Source organism: Tyto alba, unplaced genomic scaffold (assembly GCF_018691265.1).
Source record: "Tyto alba isolate M040663 unplaced genomic scaffold, T.alba_DEE_v4.0 Super-Scaffold_38, whole genome shotgun sequence".
NCBI classification, from domain to species: Eukaryota; Metazoa; Chordata; class Aves; order Strigiformes; family Tytonidae; genus Tyto; species Tyto alba.
In genome coordinates this window covers 5842438-5868022 of record NW_024881313.1, presented here as the reverse complement: position 1 = coordinate 5868022, position 25585 = coordinate 5842438, and the positions used below count along the sequence as shown (strand labels likewise).

General features: G+C 40.1%; 1 protein-coding gene across 1 annotated transcript; it reads right to left on the bottom strand.

Moving 5' to 3' along the window:
• Positions 1 to 1931: 1931 nt before the first annotated feature.
• CUNH7orf31 (chromosome unknown C7orf31 homolog) lies at positions 1932 to 24887 on the bottom strand. The gene is given in 10 exon segments (XM_042802164.1): positions 1932 to 2497; positions 2644 to 2751; positions 5381 to 5476; positions 5690 to 5810; positions 6860 to 6939; positions 9182 to 9366; positions 10490 to 10519; positions 16223 to 16294; positions 20047 to 20223; positions 24610 to 24887. Coding segments are annotated over 10 exon segments (1569 nt in total). The 5' UTR covers positions 24744 to 24887.
• Between the last annotated feature and the right edge of the window lie 698 nt (positions 24888 to 25585).

Below are 25585 nucleotides of genomic sequence, written 5' to 3'. Positions count from 1 at the left end.
CTCTCCTGTACTATTCTTGTGTGCTAATAAATGCATTAATCATCTCTGCTTTAAAAAACCCAAAAGTCTGGTTGTTTCTGAGATGTGTAAAGGTGGGATAGAAAGTGAGTATCCTCCTAATGGAAGGGAAGCCCTCTGACTCCTGTTACATCATTTTCCTTATATACTCTTGGTAGCCACTGAGCCTTTGTGCTCTGAATGCTTGCTCAGAGAGTAGTGCACTGCTGGGGCACTATGTCCTGACTGGCCTCATGAAGATTTCACACATGAACAAAGTAATTAGGGGTTTACATTGCTGCCATGATTCATTGCTAGTATCTCTTCCTGTAAAGGAAGGTCCAGTGGATAATGGCTAGCTGGAGGCATGGTTCTGTTTGGGCTGTATATTCAGTGTGTGATCCTGGCAGCCTGCTTGAAGGCAGAGGGGAATATATCTGATCTCTTAATGGGACATCTTAGAAGACTGCAATGAAAAAACAATATAATTTTGCTCCCTCTTCAGGTCCTCAATAATCTGTCATTTAATTAAGCAGTTAAAAAACCCAAATGAATGCCCATGTGCTGTTTCTGCTTCTCTAATCCCCACTTGTCTGAAGTTCCTTAAAATACTCATTGAACCAATATTAGCTATATTCCTGAATTCTGGGTAGCAGAGATATGAATCTGTCAGCACACAGAAAATAACAATCTAAGCTTATTCTTTGCTTTCTTTTTGCAAAGCCAGTTGCTAATCCATGAGATAGCTTTCCACTGAAGTATCCTTTGCTGCTTTCTTATTTTCAAAAGGCTTTACAAAAGTGATTTAAGATGTTCAAATATAATGCATTTGGGGATTTTTTTGTCTGGTTGATTTTTGTTCAGTTTCAGGAATCCTAAACAGCTCAGTAATCACAACATGGCAGCAGAGCTGTTCTGTCCCTATCTCTTGCTCTTAACTATTTTTATAACCACCAAGTTAATGCCCATTATTAATCCTTAGTTACTATATGGAGTGCTTGCAGCCTTCTAGGACTAATTCCTAATAACAGATTACATATTTTCTGTAGCTTACCTGCTTAATTCTATAAATTCTTCAAAACCCTACAGGGATTGCTAAACCCCATTCTCCCTCTACCAGTCTTCACTGCAGTTTAAATACTGTCTCTGTGGTCTTTCCAGTTCTCTTAAACATCTCTGTCTTAGGAAATGAGTAAAAAAGCTAAGAGAAGAGTCTGAAATACAAGCCATAACGGGTCTGACAGAAATATAGGCTTGGAGAGGCCACAATCAACCTTAGAGCATGGAGGCTTTGTGCATGTGCTGTGTGTAGAAGAGACTCCACAGCTCACAAGCATCATGTTTGTCCCTGTGTGTGTGCAACAGTGCTGACTTTATGGGTGTTTGACACCCTGCAGATCATCACAGGGTCCTTTTGACCTGGAAGCTTGGTGCTTGTGAGGGCCTGCAAAGGGCCTTATTGGATCAGTAACGATGATCCCCAGCTGTTGCTGGCAACCATGTCATAGCTCCTTTCATAAACTGGTCAGGTCTGTTCTGAAGCAGCCCGTTTTCTGATCCTCTTCTCATCCACTGAATTCCTGAACCTCCCTGCCGCGACCATTAAAAATCATCTTGTGTTTCCCAGCCTAAATTTATTCCCAGTTAGACTGTAATGCTCATCTGTGAATCCATTTGGCCTTTAATGAACCAGCTCTTTCCATAACCACTGTTTATCCCACTAATGTGTTCCTCAATAAAAGTCATGTTTTCACAGCCTCTAGACCAAGACAAGCTCTTGTAGTCTTTTCAAATAGGCTGCACGTGTCCTGGACTACCCTAACTGCTCTTCTCTTTACTGTTCGAATTTATTGTGGTTCTCTAGGAAAGAGCAGACAGTTTGTATTGAGGTACTTTTTGTTTGTTACTCTATTTTTAAAGGAACAAAGAATGTGTCAGTTAAAGAAATAAAAAGCATTGAAACCACAGAATTTGTGTATCTTTTCCTCAGTTATGTTATCTCTGAGGTCCTTTGTGTCTCTGACAGAATCATGAAAACATTTTTGTGCTGCTGTCTTAGAGAAGGAATGCTGCAGCTCCAGCCTTGCTGTCTGATGCCAAGGAGCCTCACAGCTCGGGATCCATTCAGGCAGTGCTATCTCTCTTGGCCTGTCCTCTGGTCTTCATGCAGGCTGACATACTTCTTGATGCCAAAGCTTGTGCAACAAAATTCTGCTTTCCTCACTCTTTACATTCAGTGGTAAGGCTGGCTTACTTGGGCTAACTGGGTTTTGCCATATTGTATGTTGATCCAAATGTCTCGGCTCGAAGTCTCTGTAGGAAAGGGAACATGCAAATTTTGGAAGGGAGTCAAGTTCAGGCCTTCCTGAAAGCTGCCCCGTATACAATACTTGTGTTTGCAATGTGTCAGTTATTTTCTGAAGTTTGTTTATTGGCGGCCTTGTATTCAGATAATGAACTTTCTGGTAGCACATCTGAGATAGAGCGGCCTGCACTTGGCTCACATCCCATTTCTGGTCTGTGCTTTCTGTCACTTTATGCTGCTGACCTAGACTGGCCATTGTTTTTATTTTACTGTGTTGTGCCTGAGTAGCTGGCCTTCAACACTAGGAACCCTGAATAAAGGCAGAGGCATCTGAACAGTGGAGGAGTACTGTTCTTGCAGAATTGATTCATGGGGACATTGACCTTGAAGTAAACATGCAATGCGCCCGTCAAGAGGTCTCACTTGTGAGAGACTGAGCAGAAATGTTTCTTTCTATATGGAAAAAGTAACAGGATTTGCACTGTCATGTAAGTCCCTTACTCTAAATCTCTAACTTTAGCAGGGACTGCTTATTTTAGCAGACAGTTGCCTGAGACTAATGAAATGGCTCAGTTAGGGGTCTCCTGGACAAAGGGAAACAGCCCATTCATTCATTACTGCCCTGCCACGTAGGGAGCTTAGAGTCAGTCTTCATGCTTTGGAAAAGAAAATATTCTGCTCCACCCCAATGCATAAGATATTGAGTATAGGTGTCTTGTGCTCTCTTCTTTCTTCTATAAGCATCTCTCTTCCAGACTGTGCTCTCATAAGCAATATGGTAGTATAAATGGTGACTTACATTACTGTATTTTTAACTTCTTTTAGGAGCTGTTACAAACGGGACTGAGCATTCTTACTGGCATGTGGCTTTTTAACTTTCTCAACCACACTTTGACCCACTGCTTGACTACTGTTACCCTGTATTAATAGTTTATACTGTTGAGGCTTCGGATACAGATGCAGAGTCAAAGCTGCATTGCATAGGAACTGTTCAAACATAAAGTACATTTGAGTCCTATAGCCGAAGAATGGACTTCAGCAGTTACTGTGCTGAACAGTCTGAGTGTTTGATATTTAACGTGTGTATGCTTTACATGGAATAAATCAGTATGGCCCAGTGTAGGCCTCTGCCAATCACATTTTGGAAGCCAGAGGGCAATAAAACTGCTCAATTTTGAATTAATGTAAGCTGATAGTTTGGATTTCCATTTCCAGAGACAAGCTGTTGAAAGTGTTCTTTAAAGCGTTCATCACCATAAAGTGAAACATTTGTTTCTTCACCATACTGAAGAAAAAGCTAGACAGCTTTTCCATTTCAGATACATGGATTCAGTTATCAGAAAGTTATAAATTCCATTTCAAAAGGGCTTTCCTTACTTGGATTTTTTTTTTTTTTTTTAAATCCAGTAGAAAAAAAACAGGACAATATGGGGACTTTTTATCCAGGGTGTGCTGGTTTTGGCTGTGATAATTTTCTTCATAGTAGCTTGTAGGAAGCTATGTTTTGGATTTGTGCTGAAAACAGTGTTAATAATACAGAGATGTTTCAGTTACTGCTGAGCAGTGCTTACCCAGATTCAAGGTCTTTCCTGGTTCTTACACCGCCCCACCAGCAAGTAGGCTGGGATGCACAAAAAATTGGGAGGAGACAGAGCTGGGGTAGCTGATCCGAACTGACCCAAAGTATATTCCATACCATGTGATGTCATGCTCAGCATATAAAACTGGGGGAAGAAGAATGAAGCGGGGGACGTTCGGAGCGATGGCGTTTCCCCTCCCAAGCCACCGTTACGCCCGATGGATCCCGGCTGCCCTGGGGAGGGCTGAGCCCCCGCCTGCCCGGGGGCAGTGGGGAATGAATCCCTTGGTTTGCTTCGCTTGTGCGCGTGGCTTTGGCTTTACCTGTTAAACTGTCTTTATTTCAAACAATGAGTTTTCTCACTTTTACCCTTCTAATTCTCTCCCCCATCCCACCAGGGTGGAGTGAGCGAGTGGCTGTGTGGGGCTTAGTTGCTGGCTGGGGTTAGACCATGACACAGGGCCATTTTGTACTTTAACTAAGGAAATGACAGCATCTTACTCGGTTATCCTGCTTCTTGTATGTCTGTGCAGTTTGAACCCAGAAGTGCTGTAAAGCCAGCAGGGCAGGAATCCATTCCTTCAGTTTTACCTGTGGAATTGCTTAGTCAGTTACAATCAATTAGGCATGTGTATGTGCTCTGCATGACAATGTGCAGATGTCACTGAATGGCTTAAGCCATTACAGGTAATGATGCATTAGCAAAACACAGCTCAACTTCATTTGCTGTGCTTATAAACCAATTTATGCTTCATTTGCATGTGTACTACTTAATATAAATAGTATCTTTTCACTTTTATACAGGCCTCACAGAATATAAAAATTGTTGAAGACGATAAACATGGAGTTTCCAGTATAGTTTTATGCATTTTTTAGAGTAAATCTTTGCTAGAGAATATGATAATGTTACCGATGCACCCTTAAGGAAGAAAGGCAAATCACTCCGTAAATGGAGGAGGATGAATTGTGGAAACTCTGCTGAACTTAAACTGGTATAGTTAGTAAGGAGTCAATAGTCTGAAACGGTAATAGGTCACTTACCAAATACACAATGTGCAATATAGACAGTAGGTTGATGAGTTCAGTGAGATTGTCCTGTTTAACACCAGCTGAACATCTAGCCAATATGTTCTATACCATTCACATGAGATCTGCCAACCGGTTTTATGGAGACTTACTCATCCAGGCAAAAGGTCGTTAAAATTGCTGTCATGTGTTGATGGCATCTTTAAATGATAAGATAAAAACCAAGCACATAAACACAATAACTTTCCTCCCTGCAAACTCTGAACAAGTCATTAATCCATTACGGAAGTTCTGTCAACCATCTGTGTCAGGAGGAATTTAGGATACTGAACTTTTGCCTCTGTTTTAGACTGAGCCTTGCCCTGCACTTAAGTATTATCAAATGGAAGGTTTAATTCTGCTAGCTGAATCTGGTAATACTCTTGCCAGTGTTACTTGTGGTGGAAGTATGAGATTCTTAGTAAATGCAGTACTTATTAGTTCCATGTCTTCACCTAGTTCTCCTGTTAATCTGCCAGCTGCTTTCATGTAATAGTTGTCCAGGATAAGGGGACTCATAGGACCTTTCCCTCAGTGGAGACATATTTTATTGTCACACATTTTTATTGGTTAGGAAAATCAGAATTAATGAACAGTCTCCCTGAAAAACCTCAGATTATTTACAGTGTGGCCTTTTTTTACTAAATGAGAAAAAAATTAATTTATTTGAGAAATTTGGGAGCTAACACTTTGTGGTCTTTCATTGCTATCCCAAGAAAATTAATTTAACAAAAAATGCTTACCTATGAAGTCCCAACTGAATGTTGTCATCCCCAGAGCTCTTTCAGCATTTCGTAGCACACTGTTTGCTCTTGCAGAGAGGTTATGTTCTAGCTCTTTAAAAGTGGAGTTAGAGGCCACTGCCTTTGGTGGATTTTAATAGCATATTTGACCTTTTTATTCAGCAAATTTAGGAAGCTGAAGGATGAGAAGAAATAGGTAAGGCATAAAATAACTCTTTGTGCTGGATGGAAAAGACTACTTAAAATTTTTGAAATAACACATGTGGCATCACCCTCCCCCAATGATGTGTTTAGTAAATGCTAATAAACGTAAAAATGTGGTGAAAAATTGTATTCAGTACAGTATTACTGTGGAATAGGAATTCTGATTCAACAGGTACTAATTCAGCTGAACTCAATTCAGATATCTTGGATGCAAGTTCTCCATGGTAGCCACATCTAGGCAGAACATTGCATGTGATACAAGCTTTCTTCTGTAGTCATAATTACAGACTGCCTTAAAATGGGCTGCTGTTTACTGTTTCTCTTGCCACATCCATAAGCCTGTGTGTTTACAAAGGCTGTATCCTTCTTTGTTCACTGCTATTTTTTCCTACACTATTCATGACTTTTATCTGCCATCAAACTTCAGGCTACATCCGTTTGGGAAAAGAACTAGTGTTTAGCCAAGCTGAAGAATAGTAGAAACACGATCATTCATGAACATCATGCTGCCTGTCAGCATGTCGGCAGGATTTGTGGAGTGGTAAGGAGGAGCAAAGATCTACTGCTGTCCAAACCCATTTCTTTGAAGGGCTGCAGAGCATAATCTGGGTTTCTGAAACGACCTACCCCGCCACCCCAAATGTATGGTCGACAGCTATTACTGCTGCTTCTTGTTTTTCTTACCTCCAGAACTACTTGCCTAGGCCCTACGAGGGGTAGTTAGTACTTAAAACACTTCAGTCACAGGACAGCCTGCTAGTTTCTGATCTTGTTTATACACGGCTGAGATGGTTGAAAACTGTCTAAAGCTTTTCAGTCTTTGTATGAGTGATGCCTAATTCATGGCCTGCAAGTGTTTGGAACAGTACAGGAGCTCTTGCTGTAGAAATGTATCCCATGAAAGAGATGTAGAGAAGTTTGATCAAAAACAAAGGCATTTTGCTCTTTTTTGTATGAACTATGTACTTGGAAGTATGTGTGCCAGCGCACAGCTGCCTTCTGGGAGTCAGAGGGAATACTGACAACTTCATGCCTATATAGATTACCTACAGGGGAAATATTTAATAAGTTCTAATGGAACATCATTAGAACAGATCAGAATGACAGATGGATCCACATTTTAAGCTGTAGACATATGCTTACTATACAGACAGCTGTGCTGATGGAAGAGGTTCTGTGAGCTGCTGCTAATGTTTCTTCTACCTTGGGAGACTGATCTCATGGATCTACAGACAGAACTCATCTTCACTCTGGTACAAAATCAGCAGGGTTAAATCAGATTACCCATTTAATCAATATAAATTAACCCAGCTGTCTTTTTGGAAGCACTCAATGTGATTATCTGCACCAGAAGATCTGCAAGGCTGGTTGTGTCAGGCAGAAAGGTGGTGACAAACAGCTGAGGGCTGGATCTTATTCCAGATAAAGCTGCCTCTGCAGAAGGTCATCTTCCCATGGCCAAGTGCAGGAGCTGTGGATTGGCTCACATACCAGCAGGGAAAATTCTTCCTGCGTTTTCTGTGCATGATTTTTACAAACAGCAACAACAAACAATAAAGCTTGATGAATTGTGAAGCTGTCTGTACTTGTAATGTCACCATCAGAGGAATAACTGAGTGCTGCTAGATGTCTTATAAAAATGAAACTGCCGTTCATGCTTGAAAGAGCTTGATTTCCAATCCTGGTTCTATCACTGCTTTTTCTCTCCCATCTTACTGCCCCACTCTCCTTATTTATTTCACAAAAATGCTGTCAGCATTAACTATATAATAGCTACTCTGAGTTTTGTAAATGTGAGATGTAGAAAAGGCACAAAGCTTTTAAATACAATTTTACAGTGGTAAAAGTCACGTGAGTGTGGTCTGGGTTATCTGTACTTAACCAAAGATTTCTCATTCAGTGACTGAGAACTGGAGTGTCCTGATCTCAGAGGAAGTCAAACAGTATGGAGGGAGCAGCAAATGGAGTTAAAGTATTTTCTAAGTGCCAGTGGTGGCTTCCTCCTTGGCTAGTAATTCTGAACCTGCTAAGCTTTGCTGGAAATAGGGCTTGGCCTCCAGTGATCCTCTTGTGAAAAATTGGCTTTATAAACCCACCTCCACACATGATTAGTGTTTCGTAAATTGACTACTAATCAGTGAAAACTGACTAAAAATGATTACTAGCATTACATATTCTGTGGAAAGATTTTGGGGTTGGATGGACAAGTACTCCACTAAAAATGCCCTATGTACCCAATTATATACATAACTTTACATCACTGTGCTGATAACTGGGAGTGACAGCTAATTAATGCAAATTGACCACCTGCTTAAGATTATCAGTTTTTACTCTGCAGAAAAACTTCTTACCCATGCCAGCATACACTTTTTCTGTTTTACATTTTTTTCCAAACCCTTCCTGGCAAGCACTGCCATGGCATACAGAGGTGCTGGCTTTCTCCTGTCCCAGATTCCCCATAACCCTGTGTGGTCAGCAGCTGCCAAGGTCTCTTCATCAGTTCATGCAGGTGATCTTTAAAGTCTTCCAAAACAAAGTGCCTGTCAAAATCCCAATGTAGTAGAATGCCTCTAGGGGAAATGAGAATAAGACCAAAATTTTCATGCCCTTTTTCTCCAATATATTATGTAAAACACTCTCAGGGTAAAATGCTGCTGGGATTAAAACCAAACACCTCATGATGGCTTACATGGAATTCTGTAAATAAATGTCTAGGGTTTCATCTCAGTCTTCATAAGGGATAAGAAGAGTTGCTTTTTCTCCCTGGACTTTGTTTTACCATCTGTGTAGTGATAAAAATCTTTTAAATCATTCCGCTCTTATTTCAAGGATACCCATGTTGTCTTTAGCAAAGACATGGCAGGCATAACTTTGGCCCCAAAACTGCCGAATTGTTTTTGATCCCACTGATACAATTTTTTTTTCCTTTCTCTTCCACTGTTTTGGACTGTGAAGAATTATTCCTCTGACAAAAGATATCAGATACACTAAATGACCTATCTTGTTTTGTGGGGATTAGCAGCTATGTTAATAGCTCTGTTGGCTTCTGAGGCTACAAGGTGTTCACATGAGTCAGGTTTATTCATCATTCTCAGTGCTGAAGTATCCTCCATGGCGTCTGGAACTATCAGCACACAGAGCTCTAATTTAAGCCAAGATGCTTAGCTTGAGCACTGATATATTCAGATTCTGGCTCTGTTAAGCTTCAGTAGAAGAGAGTCATGACTTCAGTAGTGTTTCTAAGCAAGCTTCAAGGGTAAATGGTAAACCAACAGAGTGCTGCCTTACCTGTGGTCTTCCTCAGAACAGTCACATGAAAATCCTTGGTAGGGATATTGGGATGGAAAGGCTGATTACTGCTTGCATCGATCCCAGTGTCTCGATTCTCAAGTGATCTGAAGTTTGGGAACACGGTGTACCTAGAGATGTGTGTCTGGTAGGGATGAGAGGTGGGAAATGGCAGGCACAGTGGTCTTGGGTTGGTTTGAATTGTCAGGAAGAGGGACAGAAAGAAAGAAAATTTCTTTATTTTGCATTTCACAGAGTTTTAGCATTAAATATAACACTTTGCAAGAACAGGGAGAGATGTGGGAATCAGAAAGGCAATATCTTAGTTCTTTAATCCCCTCTTGCTGCAAAGAATTCATAATCCCTCTCCTGCAAAGAATTCATAATGATGATTCCCTTGCACTTTCTGTACATAATCAGTAATACCAATTCATATGTACTTTTATGTGGCTTAAGGAAAGGAAAATGTAGACTTCTGATTCTTGCATAGCTCCAATTAATACTAACTGACTTTGTGCTTGTGAAATCAAAATTTGCCTCTAAGATGATGTTTATTTCTGGAAGGAAGGATGATAAAGCTAAACTAGAGAATTTTATGGGATTCTGAGAACTGGGATTCCATGGAGTGCCCATACACCTGTGGCTGTTCTTTTCAGCTTCCAGTTTTTAATGATAGAATAGTAAAAAACCTTATTAAAATCAGGGGAATCCCGAAATCTTCTGAGGAAAATGAAAGCAGCAGGTTATTCCAGTAAGAGAGACTAGGACCCTGTTTGGATTCTTCTAAACATTACCACAACTGCATATAGCAGCTTACTGTGAGCAAACACCTTTCCCCAATTGCTGTATAAAGCAAAGTCACGACCTTATACAGGAGGCAAATTCATTCCATTCCCGAGGCTGTGCATCATGACATAACGAGATGTTTTACCAAGCTGGGCTTTTCTGAAGCTTCTCTCTCATAAATCTCCTTTATACATACTCTAGATCCCTTAGCTGTGTGTGGTAGATGCTCCCAAACACTTTAATTCACATTAGATAAAGAGGCTGTGAACAACACAGTCCAGAAAACCCAATTAGCCCATAGGCAAGTCAGCAAGATCAGTATTTGTTAGGAGAGTGGGTGTATTAGGCAAACACTGCTAACCTGATCAACCTTGCATACTTAATTAAAGAGAGGTTTTTTTGCCTAGTTGTGCTGCTGCTTATTGCCGAGGAACCTGCACTGTGCAATTATGGCTCTAAGAGGAACAACTTGCCTTTTTATTTCGTTAAGGAAAGATAAGATATAATATAGGTGAAATGTACTTAGCCAAACTTTCTGGTGGTTTATTAAGCCTATATTAGGGAAGAAACATAATAAATAAGTTACCTGAAGTGACCCACTTTCATTTGCACCTCCCACACTTTATCTGAATCAGTGCAGTCAGTATACACTAGGGACAAATCAATGTGGAAGCAGTGCAGATAATATTATTACTGATACCACTCATTACATGAGGAATGTTTTGTGTTGCCAGGTGCTAAGGACTGAAAAGACACTGGGAACAAGTGATGTGCAGAATGTCTTTTTAAAAGGAGTGAGGAAAAAAATCTACTCTCTTACACTTTCGTGTAATAAGCTGTATATTAATTAACAATGGTATGTGCTATTAGTAAAATGAAATAGTTTTTCAGTAAGGCAAAACAAAACCCATATCCTGTTTATACTTGCAGAGAAAATACTTATTCATTCCATGCTGATAAATTATTTATATTTTACCATGGAGACTTATTTCGTGCTTCAAATAAATTTTAGAAAAAGCAATCAAAAGAAAACACTAACTTTAAAGGGCAAGAATTTCATCACTGAGTAGCTAAGAGTCTCTTGGCAATTGTGACAAGTCAGAAAAATATCTAAGATTTTAAAAAATAATGTGCTTAATGGTTCTTTGTGGTATAATGAAAAAAAAAAAGTTAAAAATGCCTGAAATACAGTATTACTGGACTAATCTAAGTGGATCAGCTGGAGCTCCAAAATCTGGTGTATTTAATGCAAAGGGCTTACTTACCAGGTGTTGCTTGAAAGGGTCTTTACCATAGAAGGATAGGAGAGGTTTTCTGATGATTGTCTATTTTTAAACTTTATTATTTGTACAGTGATCACACAAAGTTTCTTGATTCTACAAGCCACATACCTAAATCTTCATATTGCTAAAACCCCTTGTTTTTCTCAGTGAGGAGAGGGGTGTCCTGGATTAATTCCCAAGCAGTAGATGGTGATAACCTCTCAGGGCAGCTCCCCTTGGTCAGTCGGAGGACAGAGCCGTGTGGGATGTTAATAGCCCCCCACGGGGACTCCATCGTTCCAGCCTTAGCAGTTCCTGTGAGAACTCTGCTCCTCCCAGAGCTGGGGATCACTCAGTAGCCTGGACAATGACATGGCCGGGACATGGGAGCTGCACCCAACCTCGCTGCAAGTCACCTGTGACTCAGGAGCTTCAGCTTGGCCTCTCCATCATTGAATTAGTCTCTGTAAAAGTAGAAGTGACATAGTTGTGAAGAGGAATTATGCCCTCTTGCTCAAAGAATTTAAATAGAGCCCTGTGCTTATTTCTTTCCATACTGACATGGGTGTTTTGGAGATAAGCTTCAAGTGCCAGGCCAACTGTGTTTGCGTGTTCTGATACAACATACAGAAGTCTTGCATTTCATTGTGAAATCTGTGTTGTGATCCTATGGGGCTCAGTGCAATCAACATGAGGTGTGATATCTCACAAATTATCCTGGCAGCATAACTCATGCCTCAACTGAGCTGAACAAAAGACCTGCTTTTAATGTGTGATGCTACAGAGATAACAGGACTTAAAGTTTTTGATTCTGACAACCAGTTGTATATTGTTACATTTATAACGGCCTGGGACTCTGATTCAGACTTTGTGTCTGTCTTGAAAATTGAAAGCTTTCACAGAAATAGCCATACTTACAGAACAGCAATCTTTAAAAGTTTGTTCCACAGACAGTTCTAATTGATTTTCCATTTTTACAGTTAGAACTGGTGCTGTACATCTACTGGTGCTGTAGACACGAATGAGAATACTTCTTAGTGTTTCTTTTCAGTTCATATTTTGTTACAATTGTACAAAACTGAAAAGAAGCACTACCAAGTATTTTCAATTTCCATTTCCATTCCCATTGCGTTACAGTGTGAATTGTTACATTCTTCATTGCATTCATTGGCCATACTCCTGATATAAATATGCATAAATGAGGAGAGTCAGTCTACTCTGTGCTCTGCCATGACAGAACTACTTAAGTATCTTTGTAGAGCACTATTTATTGTAACATCTAAACTTAAGGCAGCAATAAAATAGGGATGAACATGTATTTTCATGACTGTACTATGATTTAGAGAAGCCACCCAGAATGGATGGCAGTATAAAAAGGTAGAGCTCTGGCTGAAAAGGAAGAAAGGAACAGCAGCTTTTCCAAATTTGGCACCGAGTTGCTTTCACTGGAGTTCTAGCAGACTTTTGCTGGAGTCTGTCAGTATCACAGAAGAAACAATTGCTCAGTATTATATCTGCCCCTTTATGTTCAGTCCACAGAGGATATGGAGTCTATCAGTGTCTTGAAAAGAAGTCTGACTCAAGCTGGAGGGACTTATGCTCCCAGTTTGGAAAGCCTCAGAATGAATCCAGGGAGCAATCCGGATGGACAATCATCCCATTTCCCTAGCAATGAGTGCACTGTGGGCACTCTTCAAACACTTTTTGATAGAACAGGCATAAACCAAGTTTCACATGAGAGAGAGTAGTACCCTATGGAGACACTGGCTTCGCCTGCAGCAGTTCTGCAGATCCCCCCCGCCTGATGTAGTGCAGAGCACTAGGTGCAGAGATGTACTTGTTCAGTAATGGTAATAAAAGACACACTGGAACTTGTGTGACCTTTGTGAAAGGTTCCTGCTTACCACTATTTTTCTACTCTTTGACACATGGTAGGAGCCTCTGAAGATCTGTTTCTTCTCTCAGGTGTGGTGTTGGCCTGAAAGTGTTGCAGTGTGGAGAGCTTCATGAGCTTCTTTCCTAGATCAGGCCAGAGAAGTTTTTGATGTTCTTTCCTTTTGATTTCCCATGCACTCATTAAATTATTATGAGAATAAGATGTATCACTCTTGCCAATTTTAACAGGAAGGAAGTTATGGCTGAAAAAGAAAACATTTCACATGTGTAAATTGGCTTTCTCTGCAGCCTTTTATTCTTGCAAAGGGAGGAAATCACTCACCTTGCTTAACCTTAAAACCTGCTTGGTCAGGGAGCTGCAGGTTAAGGAACCACCAGGAGCTGAGGAGCTGGGGGACAGCCAGAGGAATATAAGTGCTGTGTGGCATGATAAACAGAGAAAGCAGATGAAAACACACAGGAAAAAAAGCCAGATTTCATTCATTCTGTGCTGTCACTGAACCCACCCAAAACCTCACTGGTGTCACTTGTCTTTGGAAGGACAGCTGCAAATGCTCTACCCTGATGTAGCACGTGTGTGTGTGTGTATAACTAGGGTTCTTGGCAATGACTGAAGGGTGTTTTTCAAGACTTTTCAGGATTTTGCCATCTTGTTTAATGTGAAGTCATTACACCTTTAGGTGGGAGGAGGCAACTACTTTTCTCCAGTATATTTACCTGGGACAGCATATGTGTGTGGCCCACTGCTAATGCACTTAGAAGAGCACATCTGCACAAACCCAGTGATTCACTCTAGTGAAAAACTGCACAAGGATATGTAGTGCGCATACTTAAGGCAAAGGCATAGTTGTTCCATGAAAGTGTACAAAGTTATTGCAAATGCCTGGTAATTGATTTCCCACAAAAGACAGTAATTGCTCAAAGGAGGCCTCACAGGCCATAAGGTAAATAAACTGAGTGTTAATAGCTCCCAGGTAGGTCTGCAGAGCACCACTCAGAGGGTATTTTTCAGGAAAGGTTCCATGTGGCTGTCACTGCTTAATAGTCTCTGACAGCAGAAAGAGTATTTGCTCTGAAAGACACGGGACTATGAATGTGGAAAATTCTTGTGTGTGTGTGTTTCACTTTTTGTTTTAAATGATATATTCTTTCCTTCAATTTAAAAGTCTTCCAAAAACTGAGAAAATACAACCTTACAGGAAAAGAAAATGCTCAAAATAGGACAAAGCATAGAGACACAGCATGTTTCAGGTTAAGAAGTGAGTGCAGAATAATGGAGAAAGTACATCAATGCGCTGTTGATCAAATATTCAGAGTCCCAAGGTCGTGGACTTTTCAGTATGTACAGGGGCAGAGTTTGATCTACGCTTGTGTAAAACCTCCTTCCTCCTTGTACAGCTAGCACAAGGACATAGAGTCCCAGCTGTCCCTGGCTGCTTCCTTTTAAGGAAGAAAATCCCCAGAAAGGTGCTGCAATCTCTGCCTCAGCCTGTGTATGTGGATGATGTATTCTGGTGAGGAGCTGGCACAAGAAACACTCTTGATGTGAAGTGAATGGGTCCCAGAGCATCCTTAACCAAGAAGCATTTGATGTTGACCAGTCTAGGGATTACTGAAAACACAGCAGGCCTCCTATCACATGCAAAGGGCAGTTTTTAATTTTACTCCACAATCTGTCTGTGTTTCTGCTATTTCAGAGATACCAATATAAATGTCACATAATGGGACACTTATTTCACTAGCAGGTCACAGTGGACCAAATTGTTCCCCAGCATCATTCCACTGCAGCCAGTGGAGTTTTCTTGGGGATGGATTAGGTAGTGAAACAGAACCACCCAGCTTGATTGTGCAGCATGAGAGTGCTCACTTTGCACGGGTGTTGGTTTTAAGAAAACTTCAAAAATGCTCCATTATCTTACAAAAGTGCACGGGTCAGTTCTTGTTACTTAGTGCTTAGGAAACTTGTAGGAAGAAACTTGCAGGGAAACTCGCTACTTCCTTGTAGCTCATAATCAAATTCTCCAGAAGTGGCACAGGCTGTGCCTCTAATGTGCATTGATGGTCAAAGGCCATAATCTGTCCCAGTAAAATGTCGTTACACTCTCGTAGGTAACCACACTCCTGCTTGTGCTGCATGCTGTAATGAGGCAGTAAAGAGAGAGGCCTGCAAAAAGCAGTGGATTACAAAGAACAGGGCTGCAGGTCTCCTTGTGTAGCTTCTGTGGCCTGTTTACAATTAGCTCTCCTGCTTTCCTAGAGTGTCTGATTTTACACAAAGTGGGAGCAGGTACCTCACATGTGGGGAGAATGAAGGGGGAGTAGTGATGGCAAAAAATGCACCTCCCAGCCCTATAAAGATAACTGAGAAATCGTCTCAGAATTATTCTCAGATTTCTAATATGCTCTAGTTCTAAATGCTAATACGAGAGGTGTAACTTGTTCGTTTTCTGCGTTTGAAAAATTTACATTTACACTTGAAATTACCTTAATCTAAAATCTCAGTAGTTTGGTCAAATTTAAGCGTTTTGATGGTGCCATCAAGTGGCAAAATGTTGGATTGCAGAACTCCAGCAGCATCCAGATTCACTTAATCTGATATTTCTTGAACGGTGGTGGTTAGGAAAATAATCCTTTCTAAAGCTTCACCAAAAATACACACACACATATATATATATATATAGAGAGAGAGATAGATGCATATATATGTACACACACCAGAAAAGTGGACTGAAATACACATGGTGTCATGGTTACTTCAGTTACTTCAGTTTAATCTGGATTCTAACTAGTAGAAAGACTAACATTTTTGAGTATTGCAAGTTGATCATTATGGACAGCCTGCAAAGCAAACTCAGAGACCCTTGTAGAGGTACTAAACTGAAGGGGCACAATGCCATATTCTGAATTTCCTTCCCAACTGTGTTTGCTCTCCTTTGTTACTAACTAATCCCTTTTTACAGAACACGGCCCTTCAGATTTCATATCATATCTGCACTTCATATCATATGTGTGCAATATCACCAGAGTGGAATGAATATTCAGTTTGCTGTTATATTCACTAAGTTCAGAATCTGATTAATGTACAGTTTAAATTTACAGCTCATAATTCATACACACATCACTTCTTTTCAGCTGAGTGACATCATAGTATTGCTTAGTGACAAGGCCTCTGTACAAAGAGAAAATATAAATGTATAAAGCTTATGCTCTCTTTGCTTATAAAAATCCAAATACATTGATATGTTTTTGACTTGATTTCTCAGGTAACCCTTAATATCAAACCTCATAGACACTGCCTGTGTGGAAATCTATCCTGGATTTTAAAATCTGAGTCACGCAGGGCTGGATTTTGAGGGGTGCTGAGCACCCATGCCTGAATCCAAAGTTCCTGAGCATTTCCCCCTGTGAAAGCCTGTCCCTTACAGCCCCTCACCATGCACACCTAACACTCAGTAGGAGCTGTGGGAATGTCTTGAATGGGTTCAGGTTCCTTTTGACCTTATAAGGAGTTAAATTATTCCTATGTTACAGGGATCATTTTCAGCTCCTTCTGATGCCAAAGAGCTCCCAGAGTCTAGCCAAGCTTCATGGTGCTTTTCACTGAAAATAATCTGAAGAGAAGACAGTATCATACCTGTCATTGAGTTTAAACAATGGAAAACAAAGCAGTGTTAGTATGGGACATCAGGTTAAAAAAAAACCCCAACAAACTAAAACACAACAGAAGAGAGCAAATATGAGTGCCAAAGTGAAGGAAATACAGCTGGAAAAAATCAGCCATAACCAGTAATATTTTCCTGGTAGTAGAAATAGCTTTATAGTTTGGCTTTGCTAAACTGAGCTTCACCCAAAGTGGGAATTGATTCATTTCATTTTCCTCTTAAAGCCAGCTTTTCTAGTCCCTTTTTTCTCATGTGATAAAAATTCCTTTGAGTTCTGTAACTTTATACATTGGAAATTTGCCAGCATGTGTAAAAGCCACAGATTAGTTATGCAGAGGTGCACTGGAAAATCTATTATTCACTTTTTTTCTCATAATATTTCATAGATATCTTACAAAATGATTTAAAAAACAAAGCACAAGCAACACACCCCTCTTACTGTTAGTTTTAGAACCACAGAGTGTGTGACTGGTGCTTGCCATGTGTACTATGCTGTCACAGCCCAAAGTCCTGCACGTATATAGAAAATACCAATATCAGCATAATCTAATAATGTCTTATTTTCTAGAAAGTTATATTTAAATCAACCCTAGCTGTGGGATTTTATTTAAGTATTTTTGTATGGTTCTTATGAAAAAGCAGTATTTGCTTCATAAAAGTAAAATAATTCTCACTGTGGGTATTTCCTGAGGTTTTATTTATGAGCTGTATTACAAATATATTTATTTAGGTTTCTTATGCTTTCACTACTGGAATTTGTGCCAGTGCTATCAGAGGCATAGCCACGAAAATTCTTCATTTGAATCTTGACCACTTCAGCTTTCTCCTCTATAATTGTTTGCACTAGAGTAAGTTTCTAATTAATTTCTAGCCTGTATCTCTGGTAGATTTAATTGAGATCAGAAAAGGTGGTGCCACTGGGAATACTGTGGCTCTGCCACTTACCTGGAAACTAATCTGTGTAATACAGAAACTTATTGTGGAGGAAAGGCTACTCTATTTTGCCCTTACTAATAGGATCGTGGGTACCTGGATATGTTCTGAACAGCCCTTCTGCATTATCACTTTACAGTGAGAGCTGCTCAAGACAAGCAACAAATGGATGTAATGAACTCAGGTTTATAAAGTAGCTTGCAAACCTCTTCTCCCTTCCTGACTGCTAAGCTGGTTTTCTGAGACAGGGCATGTAGTCACTGTGACTCATCTACCTTCTCATTAGGTGCTGTGCCTGTGTTGGTACTGTTGCTTGCTTGCAATGTGAGGGTAGAAATGTAAAGACAGCTACACAGACTATACGCTACCTAGGCATTTTCCATCTTGTGGAAAGGGAAGGCTTGTTTCTGGAACTCTTTTTCTCTTCAGAGTGGGATTTACTTTTATGTATTAGGGGCTCTATACTAGTGCACCTGAACAACAAATAATTGAAGGGATTGCATATTCAGAAAAGAAAAACACAAGAACAATGAAACTTCTTGCTTCAAGCTCATTATGCATTCTTGTATTGATCCTATCATCGTGGGATCACAGCACCTTGCTATGTTCCTGGGATGGAAGTCCCATCAGCATCATTTAAAAAGAGCAAGTGCTGGATTCTCCACCTGGGAAAGGGTAATTCTGGTTATATGTACAAATTGGAGGATGCGAGGCTGGAGAGCAGCCCCATGGGGTTTGGGTTGATGCCAACTTGAATATGAGTCAACAGCGTGTCCTGGCAGCCAAAATGGCCAGCTGTGTCCTGAGGTGCATCCAGCACAGCATAACTAGCCAGTTGAGGGAGATGACTGCTCTGGTGCAACCCCACCTCAAGTACTGTGTGTAGTCTTGGGTGCCTCAACATGAGAAGGACATCGAACTATTAGAGTGTATCCAGAGGAGGGCAACCAAGATGGTGAAAGGTCTTGAGGGCAAGACTTACAAGGAGTGGCTGAGGTCACTTGGTTTGTTCAGCTTGGAGAAGAGAAGGCTGAGGGGTGACTTCACCGCAGCCCACACCTTCCTCAAGGGGGACAGCAGAGGGAGAGGTGCTGATCTCCTCTCTCTGGTGACCAGCAACAGGACGTATGGAAATGATACGAAGCTGTGTCAGGAGAAATTCAGGTTGGATATTAGAAAAAAGTTCTTCACTGAGAGGGTGGTCAGTCACTGGAACAGGCTCCCCTGGCAGGTGATCATGACACCAGGCCTGTCAGAGTTCAAGGAGCATCTGGATGACACTCTTAGTCATATGATTTAGTTTTCAGTAGTCCTGTGAGGAGCAGGGAGTTGGACTTGATGATCCTGATGGGTGCCTTCCAACTCGAGATATCCTATGATTCTGTGATCATTTTACAGAGAGGTTAGTTCATGATAACGCAGAGGAGAGCAAGGACAGGTAGTCATGTTTCCAGTCTTTGACTTGTGTTTTAGCCCTTGGGCAGCCATGCAGATGCCTACCCTGCATCTTCCATTCCTGTTCTCCAGGGAAGCCTGCAGGGCTGAAGGCTATCCTTGAACTTCTCTATGTCAGTCCTAAGCAGCAACATGTTCAGCCTCCAGAGCTTTTCTGTAAGTCAGCGATGGTTATTTGAAACCTACCTGAGTGTCTGAACAGCAGAGATTTGGCATCATTATTTGCCTATCTATCTACCAACTAGTCAGTCTTTTTGTTGTTGTTGTTTTATCTTGTTTTGTCTTGTTTTTTACAAAAGCTGTCATGATGAACAAGTAATTTTGGAACTGGTTTCAGTGGAAGTAGCATGATCCCCAGTATGTTCTAAAGAAGAAATTGGTTGTGGTGAGAGGCTAGGAGAAGGAGCCCTGACTCAGAAAACATACCCCAGAGCTCTTCCGCTCAGCTGTTGTCTAGAGAGATCTCTTCTTTTACAACAGATTTCTGACAAAGCTGAGCACTGACTTTTCATGTTTATGTCTATGGGATTTGTGGATGCTGTAAATTATGCCAGTAGTGACATTTTTAAGGTCAGGAAGGGTATTTGAGACAGCAGCCAACAGTAGATAATTGTCATAAATATGGAAATTTGGAGCTTTCAGGTGTTTCAGCCAGAACACTGTGTGGAGATTTGTGGGTACCAGTGTATTCCCACATTAATATTTAGGGCATTGTGAAAAGAGTAGAAGCTTAAATTGCCCGTTTTTGGAATACAGATACCTTCATGTCTCAGTCTACGTTTCTGTCTAACCTCTTTGCTGTCTGTTGCTATTCCTGTTAAAAACACTTCACTTAAACATTTTGACTGTGGTAAGTATATGTCTAGCCTACCTTGGCCAAGGGTCTAGACCACCTCCATAAGGTTGATATCCTTTAACAAATGTACATGGAGACTTATCCTTTGCCCTGTTTTCTTCTAGCAGTACAGGTAGTGCAATTCCTCCATGCTCCCTTTCTGCTCCCCAGGGAAGGTTGCAGCAGTGAAGGGATTCCCCAAACTTTTTACATCTGAAAGAAAAAAAAAAACAAACCAAAATGTCCTTTAATGGGAGCAACAGTGATGGTTCCTTGAAGTCTTTTCAAAAAGGACAACTTGGCTTTATTTTCTTGGCTGTGAGTTACTCAGCCTTATTCTGGGTAATGCTCTTACTGTGAAATGTCACTAGGAGAAGTACAACGGTGATTGGAAATTGTTTAATGAAGGTCTATTATGTTTTGATCGGTGAGAGGAAGAAAGGTGATAGATGCATGCAGCATGCACATCTTATAGTGTAACTGAGTCTCATCTGCCATCACATAGATATCTGCACTGTCCCTTCAGTACTACGTAAGTGGCATATGGACAGCAAATGTATGCAATGGCACAGATGGAAGCTTTAGCATCTAATTCCCACGGATTTCAGAATTTGTTATTTGTGCCTTTGAAAACCTCCCCTCTCCATCTCTAGAGAGGGGTGAGAAATGTTACTGTTTAGTAGCTGTAATTCACACTGAATACAAGCTGTGTCAGGCACTTCACATGGATGTTCTAGTGGCTGAGGATATTCAATACATTTCCATACATCTTTGTCATTTGAAATTAAGCAATTCAATGTGTTTAGATGCATGTTCACCTCACATAGTTTTTGTTGACAGTGTTGCAAAGATGGACACCAAACTCACAGAAAATTTAAACCTTCATTTTCTTTTGGGGGGGCAGCAGTTTTCCAGTCAGGAGAACATATGCACAGCTAATCATGTTATTAAGGAGATAAGTCCTTGCAAGGACCAGGGAGTTGGACTCGATGATCCTTACAGGTCCCTTCCAACTTGAGATATTCTATGATTCTGTAAGAGCCAAAGCGAGTGATTTAGATTTGACTTAGTTGTCCAAGATTTTCTGAAAACCTTATCAAGGAAGTAATGAACTGTTGTGGTATGTGATGGGGATGGTCACCCTTGGGATGTTTTACTGGTGTGCTTTCTTCGTTCATATGAAACTAAAGAGAGTGATATTTAGGCAAATGGGTTGGGAACCAGCATCCACGTCAGTGTTTGTTGTCAGCCCTCCTATCACTGCATGGCTCCAATTCTTGCTCTAGCTAGTCCTCATTTGTACTACCATCTTTTTCTGATATTGGGTGTTTCTTTACTGATGAGTGAAGCAGCTGGACATGGCTGCAGGCCAGTGGGAGTGCCTTTGTTGGCGGTGGTGTACCCACTGCGCTGCTGTCACAGCACAGGCTGTGGTGAATCGTGCAGATATTCCAACTCGCTCCCAATTACCTCGGGTTTCTCTGACCTGTGCTCCAAAGTATAGTGTTGCTCTAGGTTTCTGGATGTGTGATTCCTGATGGAGCGAGGTATGTTAGCTAAAGAAATCCTTGTTTAAGCAGAGATGTTATTAATATTTCCTAGTGTTGATCATCACTTTGGAGGTGAGGGGAGAGGGTGTTTATTAAGCTATAATGGGGAAAAGTGACAATCTCCAGGCACCATCTGGATTCAGGCTTATGGTGTTTTGCAGGTGTAAGATTCCCCTAATTCATCTTACATTTATTCAGAGGTAGAATCACATCCCTGAGCCCACATCTCCTTAAACGTGAGGGAAAATAGGCTCATTTATTATATGACTATGAGCATTTCAATGAGCATTACAATCCTGACCTTCATTATGAGTATAGGTTTTTAAGAAAGAAAAAGTAATGGCTACCAAAACTTCTTCTCAGAGTACATTTAGACTCAAACTGTGGCAGAGTCCTAAATATCTAAATAGATCTTAGGGAAATCTATGATATTGAACCAGTGATATTGAAGATCTCAAGGACGCGGAAAAAAATGTCTCTGTCCAGAGAATATGGAAAGATGGCTAGGATGAACAAAGTTTTCAAGAATATTTTGTGAGCAATCCTTAAGAGTCTCAGCAATATAGTCAGTGATTTAATAGAGACTATTAACATTTCTAACTTCCACAATTGTAGATTTATTCTGAATTCTGACAGCCAACTTCTCACTTTCTGGCTCTCCTGTTCTGGCAAAGCCAATGTTCTGGGATCGGGACATCAGTTTGCTAGTGCCTCTATTTTTAAAAAGTTACATTTTTCCCTTCAAATTTGTTTTGTTGTAGGGAGCTCAAACCAGAGTGTATGAATACAGTGTCTTAGATTGTGAGCTTGTGAAGGGCTCCAGTAATTGATTTAATCAGTGCATGAAGCCAACACATCTGAGAGGGGGTGTTGCCTTCAGCTTCCAGAAGGTCTGTGGAAAGGGGGTTCTTAAAGGGATGGGATTAGGGCCTGCCTCTGAGTGAGTTCACATAGGGTACATTCACACTGGTGTTTTAATTTGGACCAGGAGCGCACTTTTGACATGAATCTCCCAATGGTCTTTATTTTGCAGTGTGTTGGTCTAGGAGTACACAAACTGTGTTCCTTCTGGATGAAATTAACTGGAAGATGTGCACCAGGAAAGCACCACAGCCACAAATGGACCCTCAGATCCTGGAATCATGCTAGAGGTAATCCAAAGTAAAGAGCACCTGAAATGCATTTTTTTGGGACCTCAGCACCAACTGTTTCACTCTACAGATCTTCTGTATTCCACAATACTTGCCCACACAGACACAGTCACTGAGCAACATACTGATTTGGAATTCAGTTAATTTTTTGGAGGGTGGGAATGGCTGAACTTTTTTTTTTTTTTTTTTTTAATTATCTCTTGCCCAATAAGCTTATAAATAACTATATACATCATCTTAGTATTCAACACTGAATCTGACTATCTGATCATAGGGTAAAGTCCTTAGGGTACCTTCTTTGTATATATATAACCTAGCATTAGACAAATACACATACATGCCTCTGATTATTCAGGGGTGCTGTTTATCAGTGCAAACACTGGTAGCAAATACTCTCGTCCAAGATGATAATGTAATAAAATTCACAGATGCATTATTTTTAAAATCTGAGAACATCTGTGTTCTTTTTATTTATTAGCTTGTAACTATGTGACTAGAAAAAAAACTGCACCTTTTTAAAAACATGTATGATGTTGTAAAACATGCAGCCACCTTCTTTTCAGGTACAAATTGATGAATTTGTGTGAGTGTGTGTTTACATTAGCAGAAAAATGTAGCTTACTGTCTGTGTTACAATACAGATTTTCCCATTCATAGAGAAAATAAATGTTATGACCTGGCCATGCTGATCTCTTGTTTGTGTTTCAGAATTGAGCCTAACATAGTTGTCATCTGAAAGATGCTTTGCTGGTGTGTTTAGATCCTGACATTACAGCCCACTCTGAGCTTAATTTTTCCTTTTGCTGGGTATCCGGTGCAGCCAATGTGAATCTTTCCTGTATATTCATTGATTCAGATCAGGTTTATAATTCAGTAAACTTTCAAGTCTGTCAATTGTTAAAACAGATTAGATGGAAATTCACCAAAATTCCTGTAATGCAAGGAATACAACAAAAACTTGCCTCAGGGAAGATATGTAAGTGGAAGGCATCAAGACACAGTTTGACAAGTGTGATAATCCAATAATATCAAAATACTCTGACTAGAATTCAGATGTTGGATATGAGACATTACAAATAATGAAAGAAGTTAGCAGTAGTAGAACACCAGAAGGCTGTCAGTAAGATGGAAGCTAAGAATTGATTTTGCTAACCAAAGAGATAAAATCCCATGTGAAAAGACACTATAGGACTTCAGACTAACTCTGGAATCTATTATGTATGTAAAAACCATAAATTTATATTAAAAAAAAAAATTGTCATGAATACTAAACAGCATAGAAGTTCACCGTTCCAGAACTTTAAAACCTGCAGGAAGTCTGCCATATTCTGCCCCTTGGTAAGAATATAATTGGGCCTGTAAAATACAGTAAAAATGCATTGATTCCTGAAACTTCCCGATTACACATTGATGACTATGAAAGCAAAATTCAGGCTTCCTGTAATTTTAAATTTTAATGTTAAAGTTTATCTCAGTATTTCTAGCTCAGCCTGTAACCTAGGGAGAAAAAAAAAAAAAGTTTCAAAACAGGAGTAGATCAAAAAATAACTTGATAAACGTTGGTGATTGGTTTGTGAAATATGCTATTTTTTTTCCAAATTAGAAATACAATATACATGTTAGTTTTACTTTTTATGAAAATTATTTTAGGAGATTTTGAGCCCTAAAGCCACAGTATAATGCATTTTAGCAGTCCTCTTTTCAGCTGTAATCAACATATTTCCCAGGGAACTGGCAGACTGTTACACAAAGTAAAAAATGTTTTGTTTCATTAAGACAAAAAGAAAAAATTGTGTCCTGACAGAAAAACATAAACATTAGAAAATACTTTAGGTAACAGTAAATGGATATCGAATAATTTTAATGAAATAATTTACCTTTATGAGTTCTGTTCTTACCTGTCTTGTGAGACAGTTGAACAAGGAGGAGTTTGAAGTGGAGTTAGTATCTCATTGGACTCAGAGGTTCTTGACAGGATTTCAGTTCCCTCAATTTCTCTATAGTATTGGGGCAGGTCATGCAGCAGCATCATGTTTCGTATTTGAGCTTCTAGGGGAAGATACAGGGATAAAATACCAAATATCAAAGGTTTTGTTAGTGCACCTGGATGTTAAGGAGGAAACATAGATGAGTTTTGCTTAATTCTGGCAAGTCCTTGACAGGAAACAAGGGTTGCTTTTACTACTGCTATTGGTTATTTGTACCAGGTAACAAAATAAAACAAAAAGAAGAGGCAGATTAAAGACGTGTGATTTGTTGCTTTGTGTCACTGATGAACAGAAGCCAGAAATCAACTTTCAGTGGGATGAGGAAGTTTAGATTTGCACTGAGAAAGTCTTGCTTGTGATAGTCTCAGTGAGTTTGGATTCACTGTAAAGTTCCAGTCACACTCTGAAAAGGATACACTGCTCTGTACTTAATGGTCTGCTAGCTTTTGGATAAGGATCTTACAATGACAGAAGAAGTCTGAGGAGTCTCGAGGAGAAAGGAGCAATATATATTCATCTCACTGGTACATGTTTGCTATCCTGACTTTGGCAAAGCTTTGACAGAAAGGATATTTTGATCAAGCCCTCTTCTTCTCAGGCATATGTCCGTGAAATGCAAAAGATTTTGCTTTGTCTTATTAAAATAGGAAACTAATTTGAAAATATTTGAAATATGTTATTCTTCTAGGAAGTCTGGGGGTTTGGGCCCTATGTATTGTAAGAAAAGAAGCTGATACAGCACGTTCAAGTGAAAAAATTCAAATTCATTCTGTCATGATGGCAGTTATAGAGTGTCGAGTGGTCTACTATGGTATCTACATGAGCACTATGGGAATCTCACACTGATGACTCAGATTCAAGTACCACTGTCCTGCAAAGAGAAAAA